The 15,357-nt window shown below is 45.2% G+C and overlaps 1 protein-coding gene across 2 annotated transcripts; it reads left to right on the top strand.

Moving 5' to 3' along the window:
• The first annotated feature begins 3,860 nt into the window (after positions 1–3,860).
• Positions 3,861–13,908, top strand: ZSCAN26 (zinc finger and SCAN domain containing 26). 2 transcript variants are annotated; one of them, XR_002141420.2, is made up of 5 exons: positions 3,861–4,213; positions 7,123–7,602; positions 7,928–8,045; positions 10,116–11,245; positions 13,436–13,908. XR_002141420.2 is itself a non-coding variant. In XM_002930190.4 (4 exons), the coding sequence occupies exons 2-4, from the start codon at positions 7,183–7,185 to the stop codon at positions 11,015–11,017; spliced, it is 1,440 nt and encodes a 479-aa protein (XP_002930236.1). In that variant the 5' UTR covers positions 3,861–4,213; positions 7,123–7,182; the 3' UTR covers positions 11,018–11,904. The 2 variants fall into 2 exon arrangements, 1 of the variants encoding a protein (XP_002930236.1); XM_002930190.4 differs by lacking the exon at positions 13,436–13,908 and having other exon boundaries at positions 10,116–11,904.
• Positions 13,909–15,357: the final 1,449 nt, after the last annotated feature.

Here is a 15,357-nt window from a genome sequence, read left to right as displayed (position 1 = left end):
TTCGTCTCCCCAAAGAAATCTCTTTTTGATGTCTTTTTTATCTGTTCATAAATTCTGTGTATAAAGAAGCATGTTGCAGGATAAAGCTATTAACCTGAAGGTTATTTTTCCTGTTGGCCCTGACCTCTCTCTCTCAAAGGGCTTCATGGAGCCCTTCATTTGCCCCTAGAAAGACCAGAAGAACCCCAAAAAGAACAAAGGGTTCAACTGAGTATATTCTCCTGGTTGCAGTTAACAAACTGAATTAAAAAAGATAATTGGTTTATATAACTGAAAAGTTCTGCAGGAGAATGGGTTTCCTGCATGGCTTTATGGGAGTTTGAGTTTTTTCTTCTCCATGGGTCATTTCCCTCCTTAGCCTGGTTTCCCTTAAATATTAACAAAAGAGTTGCTTAAGCTCCTGAGTTTGGTTATATACTTCCTGGTTCACCTCTGAAGAGCGAAAGAACATTTCTGTCTTGGCATTCCAAACAAGAATCCTGAGATTGAATTTAACTGGATTAGCTTAGGTCACATGCCCACTCTCAAAAAAGGTACTGTTGCCTCGGATATAGGCCTCCTAGAGCTGTGGGTATAGTCAATTTATAGTCTCCATGGGGAAGAGGTGGATACCTGAATGAAAATCAAGGTAATGTTGGGAAGGTGTGTAAGCAACCAACAAATGCCCACTACACTTTTGAGTGATTTCTAAAAAAACAATACATATGCTGAAAGCCAAAATTTTCTTGAAGCTTGGTTTTGACTATTAGAAAGGGAATACCTGGTTGAAGGGGTCATAGGTTTTATCCATAAAAATAGATCTAAAGAAGAAAAGGTGAAGGTCCGTTGTACTTGGGTCTTCCAAAGAGTAGATTAGGTGCCACTGTAGACTAGAGGAGAAAGAAAAAAAATGAGAAGGTATAAAGAATGAAGTTGATGGAGTTCATGAAAAGATCAGATCAGGAGGGGCCTCATGGACAACAAAGTTAGCCTTGAGAGCCTGGCTAACATCAGTGTTAGAGAAGACTTGAGAGTGAGCTCCACTCATGGTCTATGATAAAGCCTTCATTGTCATCCAGTGACATCTTTTCATCACCAAGCAAACTATCTCATTTGAAAAGGTGACCCCCCTTTTCAAGGCTCAAAACGCTTCTAAGCCCCACAGAGCTGAAGGTGAAGGTGTGGGGTTCTAGAATCTCACAGAGCAGTATGATGTGGAAGGGCCCCTTCATCCTGGTAGATTACTTGATTGGCACTGGACCATGCTACCTTGAGAATTCCCCCAGAGTGTTGGGGAGCACAGGTAAAAGCCAGTGTTACATGTATATTTCTATCATTAGAAACAAACCATATCACATTACACCCATGGACTTACACCTGCTTTTTTCACTTAATACATCTTAGGAGGTGTTTTAATCAATGCATATAAATCTACCTTATTCTTTTTAACGACTTTATAATGTTCTATTGAATAAAAGGACCATATTTTATTGGATGTTTAAGATCTTCCCTATATTTTGCAATTACACAGTACTGAAGTGAAAATCCTTGTGGATCTGTGAGAATATTATCTGTAGCACTCTCATCTAGAAATAGAATTATTGGGTCAAAAAGAATCCTTTGGATCATCTAAAAATGGCCACCTAGAAGTGGAGTTCTTGGATCAAAAGGAAAATATTTATTAGGTGCTTTTTAAATGCTAGACACTATGGCAGGTACTGGGTATAACCCAGAGAGCAAGTTAAGTTTGATCCTTGCCATCACAGAATTTTACATTCTACTGGAGGAGACAGACCTTTAAAAACTACCAGACAAATATGTATTAATTGCAGCATGCTATGAAGAAAATAAGGGACTAGAGACAATAATGGGACGTTTTTGATAGGGTGGTCAGGAAAAGTCTAAGAATGTCACATGTGCTTTTACATTTTAATAGATTTGGCAACATTGCTTTGCAAATAAGATGTACCAGTTTACACAGCTACATCACCAACAAGATTGTACTAAACCTTTTGATCTTTGCCAATCTAATAGGTGAAAAATGGCATTTCACTTTTTCTTTTTTTTTTTCAAGAGAGGGAGTGAGTGGGTCTGGGGGAGGGACAGAGGGAGACAGTCTTAAGCAGACTTCCCACTGGGTGTGGGGCCCAACACAGGGCTCAGTCTTAAGACCCTGAGATCATAACCTGAGTGGAAATCAAAAGTCAGATGCTTAATCAATTGAGCCACCCAGGTGCCCCTAGGATTTTTCTTTATTAGCTTATTCATATGATGGTTTAAAGTTATACATTTCCTAATATTAAATTATGGGTTAAGTTTATTGGCCTCATTTGTAGGTTTTTTATTGTTTAGAACAATCGCTGGTACATAATCTTCTATTTAAAATTCAGAATTAGGAATAATATCTCACTGAATGTGTGGAAGCAGAGAGAAAAGCAGAAAGGATCATTACAAAAAGATAAGAACTGCTATCTTATGCTATTATAGCAAGGTAGCATGACTTGTAATGCAATAGTGCCTATAGATCCTCTAGAAAAGGAAGCTTTTATTCTGAATATCTTAAGAGTGGACCTGATGAAAACACACGAACCACCATTTTGTTTACAAAAATAAGAATAAGCCTGGAAAATGAAAAATCTCAAATTTCAAAATTGATTTTTTAAATTAGCAACACGTAATCTGTCCCATAAGATAGCATTTTTATTTATTCTCATCTACTTTTACCCCTTCCAAAAGATAGACTACTTAAATTTAAAAATGCAGACCTTGAATTTTTTTTTTAAACTCTGTTTTGTTAAATTACATTACCCGTTTTGATTTTCATGGGTTCACTAATACAATGCCAATAATTTAAGCCTTGATACTATGAGTGACGTTTAAGAAGCCAGTTATGTAGGGAGTTTGAAAGGGGCAGTAAATGAATTAAGATTTTTTACTTCCTTTTTAAATTAAATTTTGTTTATCCCTTATATAATTTTTGAAAAATATATAAGCCCTTCTTTAGAAAGAATCAGACATATGAATTTTCCGTCCAAGAAAAAATGTTAACTTCTAATTAGTAAAATCTTTGCATTGACTGCATTTATTTGCCTTAGGAAGTTTTAAGGTGAATATATTTATTCACTTTTAAAAGATACTTCCAAGCTTCTGGCACCCGAGGAGGAAAGGTTAACTCTCCTTGTCATAATGAAACGCGTTTTTTTCTTTTGTTGTGATAATTTCAATGCTGAAAACACTGAATAACTTACCTGTCATAAAACAATGATTAGTACATTTAATGATCTTTCAAAACTATCAACTAATTAAACAGAAGTTGGTTTAGATTTTTAAAAGGATTCATTTTATTCAAAGACTATAAAAAACAGTTTTTGGTAAGATGAACAAGAGGGAATATTTCTCTTTTCTTCTGTAGAATTATTTTGATAAAGTGATAGCTGATGCTTCCCCCCCCCCAAACCTACATTCACTACAAAGTATTGCTGATTATGCTTTTATAGTAATATACTTAATATTCATTACCTTAAATCTTTCAATCCAATTATATTTTCATTGTTCGGTTTAACCTTCAATTGTTTGATACTATGAAAAAAAAAGAAATTAAAAAACGCCAATACGTTGACATTTATTTTTGCCGTTGTGTTTCACGACTTTTTAAATTGGGGAGAAATGGAAAAGTATGTGTATGCTTAATTTGTGAGTGAGCAAAGCAGAAATGCTGGCTCTTGCTGGTAACACTAAACCGAGTTGGGCGGCTTTCGCTCTAATAAAATCAGCTTCAGCTTGAAGACGAGAACGGCCCGCGCTCGCACCTGCCCGCCGCGGGTGGGCGGAGCTCCGCCCCCTGCCGCGCGCCGGAAGCAGGACACCATCGAGCCGTGGTCCTCCCGCGAGCCTAGAGAGGAGGCGACGGTGCGCTGGGGAGGGGGCGCAGGCGCTGGGAGAGGACTCGGGACGGAGCTGGAGGCCGCCTGGCTGCCCCTGCGGGTCGGTGCTGGGTGCTGGGTGCGTGGGGTCTGCGCTTCGGCTGGGAAGGCCCTGCGGCACCGAGGTGGGGAGCAGCTGGTGCCCTGGGTGCAGAGAAGCCTCCTGCGACAGAGGGCCCGCAGGCCGGGGCGGGGCCGAGGGCGTCAGTCCCGGGCGGGGGGCGTCCTGAAGCTGCGGATCTGCTGACCTGGGCACAAATTCGGCTGCACTTGTTTCGTCCATTGAGCGCAGTTTTAAACACGTGTTGAAGGTAAGCCTCAGGGGGTGGTGCTGGAGCAGAAACCTGAAGGCCGTGAAAAGACCTGTGTGGACTTTGGGGGCACGCGCTTTCAGGCAGAGGGAACAGCACGTGCAAAGGCCTCCGAGCTTGCTGGGCATTCTCGAGGAAGAGCAAGGAGACCGGCAATGTAGGCCCGACCGCAGTGAGCGGGCCCGGGGTTTGTAGAGGGTGGTATCCGGGTGGGGAGCGGGAGGAGGGGTGTAGGAGAAGTGGGCGTTGTACTGTGTACGTAATTCGGTCGTTTCTCGGTGTGGAGAATTTTTGGAGAATTGTAAGCAGAGGAAAAACACGAGCTGACTTATGTTTTAAAGCATCTGTAGTTGCGAACCCAGGGTGAGGTTAGACCGTAGGGCCGCAAGAACGGCATCAGGGAAACTATTGCAAGTGCTTCAGGAAGGAGATGGGGATACCTTGAACTTGCATTATGGTAGAAGTGGTTAGTCGTGGTCAGATTAATGATCTTCCTGGAAGATGGAGCCCGCAGGCTTTGCTCTTGGATCAGATGTGGATTATGAGGGAGAAGGCAAAGTTAAATCCAAGGGTCTAAGTGCTCTTCGGGGAAAGATCTGAGGTTGAGCTTTGAGACCTTGTGTAGATGATTAAACTCTCCATGTCTCAGTATCCTTCTCTGTGTAGTGGAGTTGTGTCTTGATACAGTTGTGTGAGAATGAAATGCGTTGTTACTCGTAAAGTACATAGAACAGTTGTGTTGGCTTATTGTTTTATTATGCTGAGACATGAAGGGTGTATGGGCACTAAGAAAAAAAAACCGGAGAATTGAAGAGTGTTCCAGACAGAAGGAGTAAGAAGATGTGGAAGGACCCAGGAACAGGAAAGAGCATGGTAAATTTGAGGAACTGAAAGTTTATTAGATCATAAGAAAATTTTAAGCCATATTAGATGTTTTTAACTTGATTCCAAGGGTAGTGATGAGTCACTAAATGTAGTAAATGCACAGCAGAGATAGAGTTGTATCTCCTCTTTAGAAATATCACTGTTTGCAGTGTGGGAAATAGACTGGTGAGTCAGAGAGACCAGTCACAGTAGTCTGGATAGGAGGCGATGGTGGCAAGGGGGATGAAGAGGAGAGACTGGATTTGAGAGCTGTTTAGGCAGAATCAATAGATCTCGATTGATCTGATGCACAAGATATAAAAGCAGGCTGGAAGGATCAGTTTGTCATATTATTTATTATATATTGTGTTTGATGTGTTTAATCATATCATGGAAATGACCACCACTAATGCAGCAACGCATGCTATATATCAGTATTAGAGTTCTCCAGAGAAGCAGAACCAACAGGAAATACATAGACACATAGAGACAGATTAATTATAAGGAATTGGTTCATGAAATTACAGAGACTGGCAAGTCCCCAAGATCTGCAGGGTGAGTCCGTGAGCTGGAGACCCAGGAGAGCTGATGGTTTAGTTCCATTTTGAGTCCAAAGGCCTAAGAACCGGGAGATCCGGTGGTGCAGTTACAGTAGGAAGTAGGAAGGCCAGCAGGCTTGAGATCCAGGAAGAGCCGATGTTTCCATTTGAGTCTGCAGGCAGGAAAAAAGCCGATGTCCCTGTGTGAAGGCAGTCAAGCAGGGAGAATTCTCTTATTTAGCTTGGGAGAGTCAGCCTTTTTCTTCTATTGAGACCTCCAACTGATTGGATGAAGCCCACCTATATCATAGAGGGCATGTTTTACTCAGTCGGCTAATGTAAATGTTACTCTCATCCCAAAACACCCTCACAGAAACACCAGAATAATGTTTGACCAAATATCTAGGCACCCCATGATCCAGTCAAGTTTTCACATAAAATTAACCATTGCAATACCAAGCTTTTATTTCTCGCTAATAATCATCATTTTCTTTGACTTTTTCATTTCTGTTAAGAATAGTAGGATTTGACTTTTTAAATTTTAAGTCCATTTTTTGACCAAAAAAATGTATATTTGACTCTATCTATCTACGTATATGTATGTATGTATCATCTGGGAGTTACCGTGTCCACATCCAGGACTATATCACAGCAAGCTGTATTTGGAACGCAACCAGGTTTTATAGTGTTTTTAAACCCGAAAGTCAATTTTTGCAATTCATTTAGGTGTCTTTTTAATCTAGAACAATACCTCTTTTTATTTTCATGAAATCGACTGCTGTAGATGAGCTGCATTCAGGATTTATCTGCAAGTCTCCTCATTCCTGGATTCATGTGAAACATTTAGTAAAATTGCTGCGTAAGTGGTAAAGCCCAAGGTCAGTTGTCTGACTCTTGGTGTTGCTGGGCTGGAGCATTTGATAGGTTTGTGGCTGCCAGATAGCTCCACTGTTTCTTTTGTAATTAATAAGCAATCAGCATGGTGATTCTTTGAGACTGTGACAGTGTCCTTTTTCCCCACTCCTTTTGCCCAGTGACTTCACCCATGTGTGGTCCTTGATTCAGTCAGTTATTTCATCAAGCTACAAAATCGTGATTTTTTTAGATTTGTTATTCCTGCTCTGTCAGCTGGCAGTCTTGTGTAGAACAGAGTTTTCTTGTTTGGTATGTGTGTTCTGTTTTTAGGAATGGTTGTTTGAGAGAGAAAGAAATTGATAGCAATTACTGGAATTGTATGAACCCGACAAAGGTGTATTGCTGTTGTTATTATTACTGCTACTGTTTTTGTGATTCTTTTTTTTTTTTTTTAAGATTTATTTATTTATTTGAGGTGGGGCGCACGAGAGGGGGGAGGGGCAGAGGGAGAGGGAGAAGTGGACTCCCTGCTGAGCAGGGAGCCTGATGCAGGACTCTATCCCAGGACCCTGGGATCGTGACCTGAGCCGAAGGCAGACGCGTAACCAACTGAGCCACCTGTGTCTGTGATTCTTGTTTTCACGTTTTCAGGAGGAGACAGTGAAAAGGAAGTTGTCCGGGGCAGAGAACACCAGCAGGCTGACGCTGGGGATGGCGACAGCAGCGGCCAGTGCCCATTCCCCAGCTCCTCTGAATCTGAAGAAGGATGGCCTTCGGACAGTGAAGGAGGATCCCCGCTCTACTGCGGAGCAGGGATTCAAGCTGCTGGTAAACAGCACGGGCCTTGGACAAGAAGCGCTGTGGAAACAGTTCAGGCAGTTGCGATATGAAGAGACCACAGGGCCCCGCGAGGCGCTGAGCCGGCTCCGGGAGCTGTGCCGACGCTGGCTGCGGCCTGACATGCACAGCAAGGAGCAGATCGTGGAGCTGCTGGTGCTGGAGCAGTTCCTGACCATCCTGCCCGAGGAGCTGCGGGCCCGGCTGCGGGAGCAGCAGCCGGAGAGCGGCGAGCAGGCCGTGGCTGTGCTGGAGGGTCTGGAGAGGGAGCTTGGAGAAGCAGGACAGCACGTGGTAAGGAGCAGATGCGCTCTTTTGCAGAAAAGCAGGAATTGAGACCTTGGGCCAGGGAGGTGGACGTGAGCTCAGCAGCAGCAGAACTGCCAAGCTTTGTTGTCTATATTTCTTTCCAGTCCGGCTGCTCGTGCTGTAGGTCAGCCTCCCTTGCTGTGTGCTGGGAGGAAAGGAGTCGACCGTGCTGGTTCCCCAGCCGCTTTTCTTTGCTTTCCCCCCTTCAGGTTTCTCTTTACTCCTTTCTCACATGGAAGTGTTTCCTGAGCAGTTTCCTCCTAAGCCCACAGGCCCCTAACTGTCCCTACACGTACGTAACTGTCCCTAGGGCCCGGACCAGGCAAAGAAGCGGAAGACGCTCGCGGAGGAGGCAGCCGCTGTGGGAGCGGTGCGGGGGCTGCGGGTCCAGGCCGAGCGGGACGTGCCAAAGCCTGAAGAAGGGAAGGGTAAGAAACAGCCGTGTCTGCTCCCGTGTGACAGGTGGGCTTTGGCGTCCCCTCCAGAGGCCCGGCTCTTGTGTTTGTTTTGAGTTGGGTTTCTTGAGGTACAGTCCACGCACGGTGGAATCCCTCTCTAAGTGTTCTGCTCGGTGAGTTTTCGCAAGTCATCTAATCACCACCGCAATCCAGATCTGGGAGATTCCCATCACCCCAAACATTTACCCCCATCCTTTCCTTGGTGTTTCTGTTCAGCTGAAACCTAGGCATGTCCTATGCTGCCCTTTATCTCCTCCTCCTTCCTCTTACCATCGGGTAAATTAGCAAGGATCGCTAGTTTCTCACCCGAAGGCCAAGAACCCCAGCCACATGCGCCAGTACTCATTTTTCCTTGTCTCCTTCAAGTTATTGTAGTATTATTACTGTGTTTTGTTTCTAAATGTCACCTAGATTTGTTTTACTGTATTGTATTTTCTTTGTCACTGAAATCCCTCTTTCTTGTTTCTGTCCCTTACATTTTTTTTTTAAGATTTTATTTATGTATTTGAGAGAGAGAGAAAGGGCGTGCGAGAGCACAAGTGGGGTAAGGGGCAGGGGGAGAAGCAGGCTCCCCGTTGAGCACAGAGCCCGACGCGAGACTCAATCCCAGGACCCTGAGATCATGACCTGAGCCGAAGGCAGGTGCTTCACTGACCGAGCCACCGCCGTGCCCCGTGATGGGCATATATTTTAAATATGACAAGTAAATGTGGTCACAGTAGGCCCTTGCCCTCCAGGTCTGTTGAAAATGCTATTTTACACTCAAAATTCAAGTTGTTTTCTGGTTCCAGAGCTGCCCCTTCGTTTTAGTTGTTTATGTCATTAGATCGTGGCTGGGAAAGGATCCCTCTTCCTTTAAGCCCTCCGTCCCCTGTGGGCGGCCGCAGAAAGGTGTGTACAGGGTGCCCCGCACGGGACTCACTGTCGGGCTGCTTGCGAGTCCCCAGCGGTTCCCTTTGGCTCCCATGTGCTCTCCCTTTACAGTTGTTCTGCTTGCCTTTGCGTGACTCCCACTGATGAACTCGCACTAGCTGGTTACCGCGGCTGCCCAGGACCTCTCTCGCCTGCTTTCTCTGTCTTTCCAGCGTGGCGTCCTCGTTCAGGCTCCTGGCCTTGGAAGGCCCTTCCCCTCACCCACCTGTGCCTGTGTGTCTGAGCTGAGGTTTTATTCATCAGACATGGCTTACAGTCTTTCACGTACCGGCATCGGAGCAAACGATTACAGCATCGAGATACCGTGTCTCTGTTGAGCCACCCAGGAAAGCAGCTGCCCCTCTCCAAGGAGATCAGGAGAGTCCAAGACATTTTTGTGAACTTCATGTTACCTGCGAAGTCTTGTAGTCCAGTGGTTTTGATCTATTGGTGAGGACGCTGAGCCCAGAGGGTTTAGATTACACAGCTAATCAGTGATAAAATGGGCTCTGTGTCTGCATTTCTTCATTTCCAGTGCTTTCTCTTTCTTATTAGCCCCAGGGCCCTCAGTTGACCTCACTTTTTTTTTTTTAAAGATTTTATTTATTTATTCAACAGAGACAGAGACAGCCAGCGAGAGAGGGAACACAAGCAGGGGGAGTGGGAGAGGAAGAAGCAGGCTCATAGCGGAGGAGCCTGATGTGGGGCTCGATCCCATAACGCCGGGATCACGCCCGGAGCCGAAGGCAGACGCTTAACCGCTGTGCTACCCAGGTGCCCCTGACCTCACCTTTTTATGCTCCAGCTGACAAACCACAAGAATGTACAGCCATGCCCTTGGAGACTGCTTGCTTGCTTATGCACTTTGTGTTCTGTGTGTATGTCACATGATCAAGTTCAAACCATTTAAGATAAGCTGCCTCCTGCCACAATCCCCACCCTCCCACGAGCAGCCACTGTTCACAATTTCTTGTGTACCCTTGCGGGTATATTCTGTGCAAACACAAGCATCCACAGCATTTCCACTTGGCACACATGGCTTGATTTAAATGTATTCCTCCTAAACTCAGATTCCCTTCCCTAAGCATCAAAAAACAAGTAATTACTGGTATATACTTAATGTTTCAGGTGAGGAGACTAGGACTGAGCATGGGAAGATGGTTGTGGAGACAGACTCTTGTGGCAGAGTGGAGTCGTCTGGGAAAGCATCTGAACCCATAGAACCGCGTCCTGAGGACCCTGACTTGGAAAGGCAGCAGGTCAAGGCCAAGGAGAAGACTGAGCATAAATGCTTAGAATGCGGAGAGGAATTCACCCAGCGCTCAGACCTGGCTAGACACGGAGGGACTCACACACAAGGAAAGCTCTGTGAATCTGCGGCTTGTCGGAGCCCTAGTCCTAGCGCACATCAGAAAATCCGCTCTGGACAGAAAGGCCATCAGTGTCACGAGTGTGGGAAAGCCTTTCAGAGAAGTTCACACCTTGTCAGACACCAGAAAATCCATCTTGGCGAGAAGCCATATCAGTGCAAGGAGTGTGGGAAGGTGTTCAGCCAGAACGCAGGCCTTTTGGAACACCTCAGAATCCATACCGGAGAGAAACCCTACCTGTGCATCCACTGTGGGAAGAACTTCAGGCGCAGCTCCCACCTCAACCGACACCAGAGGGTTCACAGTCAGGAGGAGCCCTGTGAGTGCAAGGAGTGTGGGAAGACCTTCAGTCAGGCCCTTTTCCTCACCCACCACCAGAGAATCCACAGCCACTCCAGAAGCCATCGCTGTAACGAGTGCGGGAAAGCCTTCAGTTTGACCTCAGACCTTATTCGACATCACCGGATCCACACCGGAGAAAAGCCTTTCAAGTGTGCTATCTGCCAGAAAGCCTTCCGACTGAACTCCCACCTGGCTCAGCACGTGAGAATCCACAACGAAGAAAAACCCTACGAGTGTAACGAGTGTGGCGAAGCCTTCAGGCAGAGGTCGGGTCTCTTTCAGCATCAGAGATACCACCACAAACACAGTCTGGCTTGATGGGGCGTCCTCTCTGCAACATGGACAGTATGTTGACAAGCAAACGGCACTTTAGGAAGACTCACTCCAGCCAATTCTAGCCTCAGAGAACTCCTGGGGGCCAAACGCGAGGCTCTGCCCCTGCACTTGTGCTCAGCCTTGGACCACAAGGATTTGACCCTCGATGGGACTGTGGGAACAAGCAAAGCAGCATTCTTCACTGCAGGACTTCTCTGAGCCTTTAACATGGTAAATGCATGATTGCTTATCTCCAGGTAGCAGAGAGCCACATGATTGAGTGAGGGCTTTGAAGTCAGCAGTGAGTCAGTCAAGTATCCACGGATTTATAGGCTTCAGCGGAACAAGAGAAGGTTGATATTGTGTCTGCTACAGCAGCGACTATAAAATAAAACTAACCATGTTTGGAAATACACCACTCTCAAAAGTATCTTAAAGTGAAAGGTTAATGGTGGGCATTTTCCCCCAATAGTTTTACTAACCACCCCCTACTGGCATCCCCTCACCTCCCCCCACCCCAGGTCAGCAGAAGCATTTTGGAAAGCAAAGCAAATTTGATTGGACCACTCCCCACCCCATTCTTGCCACAATACTTCACGGATTCAAGTTAGAAATCAAGGTTTTATTTATAGTATGAAAGAGATTTCATAAGTCATTTGAACAAGTGGTACTGAATTAATTCAGGTAGCAGCTGTCTTGGTAACTCCAGTGCCAGGACAGTGGCTCCTGCATAGACCCTGTTTAGTAAGTGGGGAAAGAAATCAGACTTTTTTCCTTTAATACTGATAATGAAATTTTATTTTATTTTTTATTTATTTTTTAAAGATTTTATTTGTTTGAGAGAGAGCATGAGCAGGGGAAGGGCCTAGGGACAGGGAGAGACGCAGACTCTGCTGAGCACAGAGCCCGATGTGGGGCTCCATCCCAGGACCCTGGGATCATGACCTGAACCAAAATCAAGAGTCAGATGCTTAACCGACTGAGCCACCCAGATACTCCTGATAATATAATTTAAAAATGTTGCTTGTTCTAGAATTCTTTGGAAGTCGAACAATAAAGTCCGCTGGGAGGAGACCATGATTTGATATCGTGAATACCAAAATGTCATGGTAGTGATGAAGAGTATCGAGCTTGGGGGAGTCCACTCCTGAGCCGTCATTGCGTGCTGCTTGGCAGTGCTGCCTGGGGTATTGTGTCTGCACACAGTGTCCCAGTCTGCCGTGGAAATCAGCCCTCGTGCATTGTTGAGGATTTGGTTCAGCTGCATGTAGTTTAGAAACAGACCAAGCAGTCCAGGACTGACAAAGTGACTCCATGACACCACTAGGGACCCTGCCTCTGCGTTTCTGCTCCAACATCCTAGTGCACACCACCAGTCCTGAGGTTGTCACATGATCCTTGGTGGCTGCTGAAGCTCCAGCCATCACATGCAAAATGCAGACAGGCAGAAGGACAGTTCCTCCTAGTCTGGCCAGCCCTCTGTGAGCAGCCTCCCAGAAGTCACTTGTGCACATATGCTACAGGCCGAAACTTGGGAAAGGGAGTCTGGAGAGTATGTGTTCTGGCTTGCGGAGTGCCCAGCCGAAAACTAAGCTCTGTCACTAGGAAGAAAAGGGAGCATGAAGGCTGGAACAGGCACTTTGCAGTCTTTGACCCACTTCCTCCCCACCTGCATCTGGCTGCATGCGGTGTGACCAGATACCACTGTTCGTACCATTTCCTGGCAGAGGACCAAATCTGTGGGAGAAGCAGTGCAACTTTTTGAGGCACTAAAGAATACCATGGAAACAGTCATGTTCCATTCCTTAGGAAGTCATAAAGCTGTCTTTCATTCTGCCTTGATGGATACAATTGAGTAGATACCGGGGATTTTCTCCCAAGTGTTTTGACGGCCATGCTGAGGTCAGTATGTAAGCATTCAGCTCTGTGTCATAGTTTAAATCTGTTTGATTCTGTTCCGTTTAAGAAGGAAAGAAGAGAGAATATCTTTATTATTCTCATGAAAAAGCAATGACAATGACAAGAGTCAAAGTAGGAAGAGTGATATACCCTTCAATATCTGGAAAATTGAGCTCTGTGTGGTGATTCTGTAGTACATGCATTACAAGCGTTCCGAGTTCATTGACACTTTAACCAACCTAACCCTTCACACAGCCCCAAAGGAAATGGTGTTCTCATCAGTACCCTGGGGGCACACCCTTAACCACTTGGACATAAATGTTGGATATAGCTATATATTTTTAAAATTTTTTTTGAAGAGAGCAGGGGGCCGGGGAGGGTAGGAGGGTGAGGGGATGGGAGAATCTGAAGCAGGCTCCATACCCTGGACCCTGAGATCATGACCTGAGCTGAAATCAAGAGCCAGGAGCCCCTGGATACAGGTATATTTTAATAACATGCTTTTCTTCTCTATTCTTGAAGATTACAGAAACATTGAACAAAGGGCAAATGTTATAACAGATCTTGATGAAGATTTTGCTTGCTGTGCCACGTTAGATGTTCTAGAAGGAAAGCTGAAAATCTGTTCGGAGGGCAGCAACCCAGAAAGGATGAGCTGTATTGCAAAGTGCCTTCTACTGATGAGCTTTTCTGGTGGGATAGTAACCTATAATGTTCAAAGAAGAGTGGTCCTCATGTGTCTTCATTTCCTGCTCACTCTCCTGTTTAAAAAAAACTGACGAAGTTATTAACAAGTGTGCCGTTATAAATGTAGTATGGAAAAACAGGAGAGGGAAAAATAAAGCACCCTAATTTTCACCTGTCAGAAATAATCACTGTTTGGGGCACCTGGGTGGCACAGTCGTTAAGCGTCTGCCTTCGGCTCAGGGCGTGATCCCGGCGTTATGGGATCGAGCCCCACATCAGGCTCCTCCGCTGGGAGTCTGCTTCTTCCTCTCCCACTCCCTGCTTGTGTTCTCTCTCTCGCTGGCTGTCTGTCTCTGTCAAATAAATAAATAAAATCTTTTAAAAAAAGAATCACTGTTTAGTGTGTGTGTATACGTATATTCACACTCACACGTATTGTGATTAGTACTGATAATTCCTGCTATAGTTGTTCATATTTTTTCTTCATAAGTCCTTAGTAAATTAACTTCTGTTTATGATAGAAATTCATGTATTTTGTAAAAACCTTGAAAAATATAAAGCAAATCATCCTGCTTCATGTTTGGTCCAGATATAATCTCTTAATGTATTTTGAGATACTGATCTTTCTTATGCATAGAAACACTACTTTTCTCACTGGACTTCGTATCATGAACAGTTTTGATTTGTAAAAGAAAAAGACAATCCATTTGCCTATCTGCCCATTCCATTCTAGGCCAGTTCTGCCAGGATCCTGGGTAGGAAGCTTGCCATGTGACCCTTCTCCGACCACTGAGGATTGACTGGGGTGGGGGACCCCTAAACCAGGCTTGGTTAGAAGTTCCATATTGGGGGGCACCTGGGGGGCACAGTCGTTAAACGTCTGCCTTCGGCTCAGGGCGTGATCCTAGTGTTCTGGGATCGAGCCCCACATTAGGCTCCTCCACTAGGAGCCTGCTTCTTCCTCTCCCACTCCCCCTGCTTGTGTTCCCTCTCTTGCTGGCTGTCTCTGTCAAATAAAAGCTTTAAAAAGAAAAAAAAAAGTTCCATATTGGGTCACGGATTCTCATTGGTCTCTGTTAGACATTTGAACAAGAAACTACTCTAGAGCTGGAACCATTTTTCCATAAACACCAAATAGGAACAAACCAGCCCAGTGAGAAGTAAAAGAATGAAGGCAAGTCCTGAAGCTGGGACCCCAGGAGGCTCAGAGAGACTCAGGACAAGCAACTCCGGCCCTCAGCTCCTGAGGTCCGCCGCACTCCCAGCTGGTCTTGGGAGCCCAAGGAATGCCCTTGCTTCCTTCCGTTAAAGGTTTCTTTTAAGTCCGTTTGATTGGGTCTCTGAATCTTGCTAACAAACAAAAAAATCCCTCATTAAGACACCAAGATAGCTAAAAGTCTTCATGGAAGATAATTTATTTTTATTTTTTAAAAGTAAAAAAAAAAAGACTATTTATTAGAGAAAGTGACCGAGTGAGAGAGCACAGGCAGGGGGATCCCGCAGGAGAGGGAGAAGCAGGCTCCCCGCTGAGCAGGGAGCCCATGCAGGATTTGATCCCAGGACCCTGAGATCACGACCTGAGCATCGTAACCGAGCACCCAGGTGCCCCCGAGATATTTTAATACCGGTTGCACGGTATTCTCTGGTATTTGTTCTCATTGTTAGTCATTTAGTTTATAGTTTGTCACCACAAACAGTTCAGTGAACATTGGGATGCAATAGCTTTGCTCACCTTGTAGAATTCTTTTCCTTCATTC

Source organism: Ailuropoda melanoleuca, chromosome 5, assembly GCF_002007445.2.
Source record: "Ailuropoda melanoleuca isolate Jingjing chromosome 5, ASM200744v2, whole genome shotgun sequence".
Classification (NCBI taxonomy): domain Eukaryota; kingdom Metazoa; phylum Chordata; class Mammalia; order Carnivora; family Ursidae; genus Ailuropoda; species Ailuropoda melanoleuca.
This window is presented reverse-complemented; position numbering and strand designations above follow the sequence as displayed.